The sequence below is a fragment of the Eurytemora carolleeae genome, unplaced genomic scaffold, assembly GCF_000591075.1.
Source record: "Eurytemora carolleeae unplaced genomic scaffold, Eaff_2.0 scaffold90, whole genome shotgun sequence".
In the NCBI taxonomy this organism is placed as follows: Eukaryota; Metazoa; Arthropoda; class Copepoda; order Calanoida; family Temoridae; genus Eurytemora; species Eurytemora carolleeae.
The window spans coordinates 86,942-94,922 of NW_019396120.1; the positions used below are offsets into that span (position 1 = coordinate 86,942).

The 7,981-nt window shown below is 33.9% G+C and overlaps 1 protein-coding gene across 1 annotated transcript in view; it reads right to left on the minus strand.

Annotated features, from left to right (window-relative positions):
* Positions 1-6,260, minus strand: part of LOC111695532 (uncharacterized) — a 15,679-nt gene extending 9,419 nt beyond the window's left edge. The window contains exons 1-8 of the mRNA XM_023464898.1: positions 5,937-6,260; positions 4,328-4,380; positions 3,703-3,755; positions 3,097-3,138; positions 2,760-2,921; positions 2,002-2,104; positions 1,246-1,319; positions 497-554 (exon numbers count right to left, since the gene is read on the minus strand). Of these exons, the coding sequence (XP_023320666.1) occupies positions 497-554; positions 1,246-1,319; positions 2,002-2,104; positions 2,760-2,921; positions 3,097-3,138; positions 3,703-3,755; positions 4,328-4,380; positions 5,937-6,095 (704 nt within the window). The 5' untranslated portion in view covers positions 6,096-6,260. The remainder of the gene's footprint in view (positions 1-496; positions 555-1,245; positions 1,320-2,001; positions 2,105-2,759; positions 2,922-3,096; positions 3,139-3,702; positions 3,756-4,327; positions 4,381-5,936) is intronic.
* Between the last annotated feature and the right edge of the window lie 1,721 nt (positions 6,261-7,981).

The window sequence follows — 7,981 nt, forward strand, 5'->3', positions numbered from 1 at the left end:
GGGGGGGGGGGGGGATTCTTTGTGTAATGTGCATGTTTTATTTAAATAACATTCATCGCGTTCAAAGTCATTTTTTAAATTTGAAAATGAGCCAATTTAAATTGAAAAAAACCTGCAAACATTTTAAAATAACTAATAATAATTATTTTCAGCAGAGCAACCATTAGAAGGTAATATTGTTAGTAGAAGAAGGAACGACAAGCCTTTTACAGTAAAAATGTATTTGATGATACTGTTTAATACACCCTCAACCCAGATTCAATGACTAGCGAGTTTCAACCAATTCTCTGCAGCTTGAACCAGTGCACACGAGAAGTGGTTGAACTACCTCTGCACGGTTCAGCTGCTTCTCACTCTTCATAAAATCGAATCCCTGGGATCAGTTTGATAATCACGGGATTAAAATTTTGGTAAAATTGTTCGTCATTGATCGTCACAATTATTACAAAAACCCTGTGGTTTGCTGAAGTAGGGTTAGTTAAATGTTGAAATGTTCCTGAGTTCAGATAGTGTATTCCGTCCTAGCAGCCATATCTCCTGGGTGTATGTTAAATCTGAATAAATAATCTTTTTTATTTCTAATTTGATTATTTTTTGGTACTTTCTTTTTTTCACCTTTGGTATGCAACAAAAGATTTCTAAGATATAAACCTCGTTTTTAAACCTATTTACTGCTTCAAACTTTAAAAGAAACGATTGACAACCTGATTATCAATTGAGTTCAATGTTAAAAATAAGTTGCTTTTCAACTTAAAATCTTAATACTTTAAACATTTTATTTTATCATTATTTTCAGCTTCCGATTACAATACGATTTATAATATTTTTATATTTGCATCCAATTTTTAGGAAAAATATTTTTTTGTTAAAAGTAATCCTCCATTTAAAAAAAGAGTTGCCGGTTCGATTCATAACGTTTGCCGTAAAATTTTTCTAAAAAGTGAGTTGCGAATTTAAGGCCCAATGAGGAAAATTATCAGAATTTAAAGGTTTAAAGGTATTAAAGGTAGAAAAACGGCGATATCTTTCACATTACATTTTACTGATCAGATCAGATTCAAAAGGTGTTTTTAGGAATCAAGCATATTCTTCTTTTAAAAGAGGGTAATTCCAAACACGACAATTCATGTAAAATCGTGATTTTGAAGTCAATTTTTCGTGCAAGCGGACAGCCCGGCCCGTATTATCCTATAAAAGTGTGTTGGGTGAAAGTGTTATTAGTCACAATAAAAATAATGTTCTAACCTTTATAACAAGTTGTTACGCCTTCAGTAAGATGTTTGATAGGTCTGTATACTCGGACACAATATAACTTCTCACTTTAACACAAGAACTTTGTTAGAAACTAACAACTTATATTCTAATTAATAATAATTAATAATAATAATTTGTCGTCAGGTATTCCCGTCATACTCTTCAAATGGTGAGGTCTAGTAAATATATAAGTTATTATTATAGTCTTGAAAATAATCTTCCTCAATTTTCAGCTGGAAAAATAGGTATATCTACGTCATTGATGGCCAAACAAAGGTTAAAAGGGTACCGTTGTAAATCGGACATCCCTCTCTGTAAACTTGTCAGTTGGAAGACGACTTGAAATTTAAAGTAATTAATAGCTTGCTGCATTGATATTCCTAATTTTGTAAAATTCTTGAGATAATATTCACAATAATCCCCTGGTTCTGGAATTTCCATAATGTACTCTACCTCTTTGTGCCTAATACATTACCAGAGATTTCGAAAATTTTGGCTTTCTTTAATAAATTGAAACTGATAGTTGGGTTGGAGAGAGTACAAACATCAATTCATAGAATTATGAAACCTTAAAAAAATCTGAGAAAAAATGTTGAAAATGAAAGTTAATATGTGAATTTCCAGGAAGTGGGTATTTATTTGTCATCTTCCCCAGAAAAAAATTAAATTCTCAACAAATTATTATTGAAGAGAGGGAGGGGGGGATTTTCAACAAAATACATTTCCCCGGCTGCGAGGTGGACCCACCTATCAGTCATGTGTGCGCTGGCATGTTTGTTAAGGTAGGGTTGACACAACCACCAATTATCATTGTCCTCGTAGTGCATCCTACTCCTCTTTACTCTTAATCCTTAATAATAATCAGAATCAGAAAAGACAGGTTTGCTTGTATAGAACAGATAGTTTAGCTGGTATAGAACAGATAGGTTAGCTAGTATAGAACAGATAATCTGGGAAAGAACAGATAAGTTAGCTCATATAGAACAGATAGGTCAGCTGGTATAGAACAGATAGGTTAGCTGGTATAGCACAGATAAGTTAGCTGGTATAAAAAATAGGTTAGCTGGTATAGAACAGATAGTTTAGAAGATAAGGAACAAATAGGTTAGCTGGCATAGAACAAATAGGTTAGTTGGTAAAGAACAGATAGGTTATCTGGTATAGAAAAGATAGGTTAGCTGGTATAGAACAGATAAGTTAGCTGGTATAGAACAGATAGGTTAGCTGGTATAGAACAGATAGGTTATCTGGTATAGAACAGATAGGTTAGCTGGTATAGAACAGATAAGTTAGCTAGTATAGAACAGATAGGTTAGCTGGTATAGAACTGATAGGTTAGCTGGTATAGCACAGATAAGTTAGCTGGTATAGGACAGATAGGTTAGCTAATATATAAGAGATATTTTAGAAGATCCAAGGAACAAATAGGTTAGCTGGCATAGAACAAATAGGTTAGTTGGTAATGGTATAGAACAGATAGACCCCTAAAATATAAAAACGCCTACTTCCTGTTTTTTCCTTAATTCCCTTAAGGTATTTTTGTTGAAAAAACAAGGTCTTCAAGGCAACCCTTCCTGCCTCAGGGATTTGAGTAGTATAGAACTTAGGGACCCCCAAACCATACACTGAGCCACCCTGGTTTTGAATCTGCATAGGGTGACACTCGCCTTAATTATAACATTTGAATAAAAAATGCTTGATTAAAAGTAATAAATTTCGAGCTCGATTAATTCTTTTTGTTTAATTACAGAGCGTCCCGAAAATTGCAATTTAGAGCTATAAACAATCTTATATGATGTGTAACACCCTGTATATAGGATATGGATATATATAAATAAACACCTTCTAAAGTCAGATTATCAATGTTCATCGCAGACTCCAATTCTAAAAAAGAAAATAATTACATCCTTCAGTTCTGATCAGTTAAGAAATATTAGTATATTTATTTGTGATAATACCATCAGATTGATATCCTTTATAACGAGACTATTTTTTTTTATCTTCATGGATTACGGAAAAAATGGGAAAAATTGGAATCAACTGACACGTTTTTCTACCCACATCATCAAAAAATTCATACTTTTCCACCTACCCCCCCCCCCATTCAGCCCGCGCAACATCTGAAAAAAAGGATTTTTCAGATGGAGGATTTTTCAAGCAAGACGGGATCGACACTCAACATGTTAGCAAATCAATGTCCATATAATGCCGTTGTATAAAAATAAACCTACTGAAAAAAAGTTAATACAAGGCATCATTAGACATCTATCCGCAATTTTGTTTCTCGATCATTACTATTACTTAAAGTCTTTTTTTATTTTTATATTTAATATTTTATTTCGTAGAATTTTAAAAGTTTTGTAACAAAAAAATATACTTGTTTTTATATCATTTTTGTTCTAGAGAGAATGTTTTTCATTTAAAAAATATATCTAAATCTTAGTTTACCTTTAAATGTTTTGTCGTCAGGTATTCCCGTCATACTCTTCAAATGGTGAGGTCTAGTAAATATATAAGTTATTATTATAGTCTTGAAAATAATCTTCCTCAATTTTCAGCTGGAAAAATAGGTATATCTACGTCATTGATGACCAAACAAAGATTAAAAGGGTACCGTTGTAAATCGGACATCCCTCTCTGTAAACGTAGTGTCCTTAGAAGTTAAGTCTACAGTTCCTTTAAATTGCAATTAAATTAGGCAGCGGCCAACTTACGCGCGCATGCCACAATGTATTATAAGACAGAGAGAGATCCAGTTCTGGCCGCAGCGCTCGGCCCCCCAAGTCTGTCCTAGCCGCAGCACGCGGCCCAGAAAATGGCTTAACCTAACCTGACCCTAAAATATATACTATCTTTTCTTCTTATAATTCATTGCGGCATGTGGACGGAACTACTTTTGGCCGCTCCCAATAAATTATACTGCAAGACAAATCACTAAGACCCTCAATGAAAGCAGTTCATGAATATTTAATGATATTTATTATTTATTCCTCAAAAAATTATCCAATTTAGACATTTTTGCATTGTTAACCAAATTTTAACTTTAAATTTTTTATATAAGAAAATAACCTACTTTATACTAGTCTCGTTAACTGAGGCCAACGGTTTGATTTTGTTAACTTCTTCCTAAAATGTTATTTATTGTCTTGTAATTTTTGTTGCATACTAATTATTATAAGTATTCTTGAGCAAGGACATAAAAATTGGACTATTTATTTCAAGCTTTTTTTAAAGAAAGTCATTTTTTCCAGACAAAAAAAAACAACTACAAAGAAACAAATGTCTGCAAGAACTTTTTTATTTTGTATAAAACATATATTTCTCATGTCTACGTGTTTACATAAAACCTATATTTCTCATTTCTACGTGTTTGTATGAACCTACGTTTCTTATGTCTGCGTGTTTATACAACCTATATTTCTCTTAAAATAAAACGTTTATATTTTTATATCTACGTGCTTATATACGACCTATATTTTACATTTCTACGTGTTTATATACAACCTATATTTCTCTTGTCTGCGTGTTTATAATACAATCCATATTTCTCATGTCTAGGTGTGTACTGTTTAGTGTCTATATACAAGCTATATTTCTCTTGTCTGAGTGTTTGTATAAAACCTATATTTCTAATGTCTAAGTGTTTATAATACAATCTATATTTCTCATGTCTACGTGTATACTGTTTGAAAACAAGCTATATTTCTCTTGTCTACGAGTTTGTATAAAACCAATATTTCTCATTTCTACGTGTTCAATACGTACAAGCTATATTTCTCTTGTCTACGTGTTTGTATAAAACCTATATTTCTCATGTCTAAGTGTTTATATACAACCTCTTTTCCTCATGTATACATGTTTATAAAGGGGGAGGGGGGCTTAGCCCTCGGTTGGTTGTTTACTTCGCACTGGAAATCATATACACATGAGTATAGTTTCCACTTTCCAGTTCTTAGTTTTAGGTCAAAAGATTGCATTCTAACAACATGTAACCCATCGTTACAAATCTATATGGTAATTTCCTAGAGAACGATTTTGGACTTCCCCCCCCCCCCCCACCAATCTTATCAATTTTGTACATGGATCTCATATGTACCACATGGGTAAGTGGTCATGTAGCCGCCCGGCCCGGCCCCCTAGCCTGTCTTCGCCACGGTGCTTGGCCCCCTAGACTGTCCTACCCACAGCGCTCGGCTCCTAGCAGCAGCGCTCGGATTCCTAGCCTGTCATAGCCGCAGAGCTCGGCCCAGAAATCTCTCTTTCAAGCTTTTATTGAAACAAAAATGGTACAGAATTGCGTAAAATCTATAAATGTCGAAATAATAAAAAATACACTAATATTTACAAAATGCTTATCGCATTTCACTCTCTATTTTATAGTAGATTTGAATTTAAATTTATACTAGTAACACTTAACAACACTGAGATCTGGAAGAGAATCTGACATGAAAAATAGTATAAACCTAACCCTAAAAAAAATAAAAAATTAATAATAAATAATAATTTTGCTGAAAAAAGTGGTCATGTCCAAAATTAGTAGGAGGGGGGGAGGGGGTCCAATAATCGTTCGCTTGGACAGACCCTAGTTTACTACGCAAACTTGCAAATATGGAATAACTAACGTCCATTAGCAAACATTTTGATATATTTTTCTGAAGTATTTAGATACAAGAAAGAACAACCTTGAATTTGTCCAGTATTTCTGCTGGATGAATAAGTTCCGATATCCAAGATCTATTGTCAGGATCGTGAATTTTGTCCATTTTCTCTAAAAAAGAAAACATATAATTTTTGACAACTAAAAAAAGAAAATAGTAGGACGTAAAATCGACGCTCTGCATTTAGTTTTTGCAGACAATTCTCCTTGTATTTTCCTTGTATGGGAGCAGAGATAGAAATACCGCGAACAGGAATAATATTTCTGCTCTTTAAACAGGGTTTCCAACGTTTTTGGGATTTAATGATTTAAAGGCGATCAACTTGGGAGAGAATGGACGTGGGTTATAGCAGACCTACAAGCACATGGTTTTGTCAGCTGCTTTTTGGACTTGTGGCCGCAGCGCCCGGCCCCTAACCTTTACTAGCCGCATCGCTCGGCCCAGAAATTGTCTTAGCCTAACCCTCAAGTAATACAAAAAAACATCTGACGTAGGCCTGAATTGTGATCTAGTTAAAAAATAAAAAGTGGTCAGAAGTTCAGTAGGGGGGATGTTGCGTATTTTTCGGACATTTTTTCAAAAACTTTGTGTTAAGTCCATGTAGGGTGTCAAAAGTCATCAACATTGGGTCGGGAAACTCAATTCTGGACTCTATAATGCATTTCCCCCAGTCCTAATACCCTTCCCCCTCCTTTCCCCCCCCCCCCCTCCAAAAGGTCCCTGAAGCCTTCTGACTCGATTAATGCATGCATACCTGAATTGCGATCTTGTTTTGAATCAAAAACCAAAGTTTTTCCGCATTTTTCAAAAACTTTGTGTTTGGTCCATTTGGAGAGTCATCAATAATCAATATTGGGTCGGGAAACTCGATTCTGGACTTTAAAATGCATTTCCCCTTGTGCTACAGCATCCCCTCATTTTTCCCCTTCAAGAGGTCGATGAAACCTTCTGACTTTATGACTAGAGATTTCTCTCCGATTTTTTGCATGCAGGCCTGAATTGTTATCTAGTTTTAAATCAAAAACCATTCTTCTTCTTCAGCATAAAATATGTTAATCAATTCCTTTTCTAGATTATATAGTCCAAACATTCCCGTTTCTAGATTATATAGTCCAAACATGCCCGTTTCTGATTGTTTAGTCCAAACATTCCTGTTTCTAGATTATATAGTCCAAACAATCCCGTTTCTAAATTATTTAGTCTAAACATTGCCGTTTCTAGATTATTTAGTCCAAACAATCCCGTTTCTGATTATTTAGTCCAAACATTCCTGTTTCTAGATTATATAGTCCAAACAATCCCGTTTCTAGATTATTTAGTCCAAACATTGCCGTTTCTAGATTATATAGTCCAAACATTCCCGTTTCTAGATTATTTAGTCCAAACAATCCCGTTTCTAGATTATTTAGTCCAAACATTCCCGTTTCTAGATTATATAGTCCAAACAATCCCGTTTCTTGATTATTTAGTCCAAACATTCCCGTTTCTAGATTATTTAGTCCAAACATTCCCGTTTCTAGATTATATAGTCCAAAAAATCCCGTTTCTTGATTATTTAGTCCAAACATTCCCGTTTCTAGATTATTTAGTCCAAACAATCCCGTTTCTAGATTTTGGTCCAAACGAACATATCTTAGATTTTCATTATAAATCGCAAAAAAATGTCGATTTAAACTAAAACATATTTTCTTCATTTGACCTGATTCAACATTGATATATATTGCTAGCTTATAGAAGGAATTTCGCTGAATGCAGTAATTTCAATTATATTTTTATTTTATATATTGATTAATTTGTTATAACTTGTACTGCAGAAAAATATATGATTTGAAATCTAAATTATAATGATATTTAGAACGGATGCGCAAAATTAATAGAAGGGGGGGGGGCCACAAAACGTATTACTCTCCGGAAAATTTAAACAGTGGTTAAACATAACTTAGAATTGTCGTAGGAGGCTGATTTTTTGCATGCAAACTCAGAATTATGTATATTACGTGCATTTTTTGGTTTTGAAGGAATCTGAGCAAAAGTGCGTGCGCGCGCGCGTTTTTTGTGAAAAAATGCGA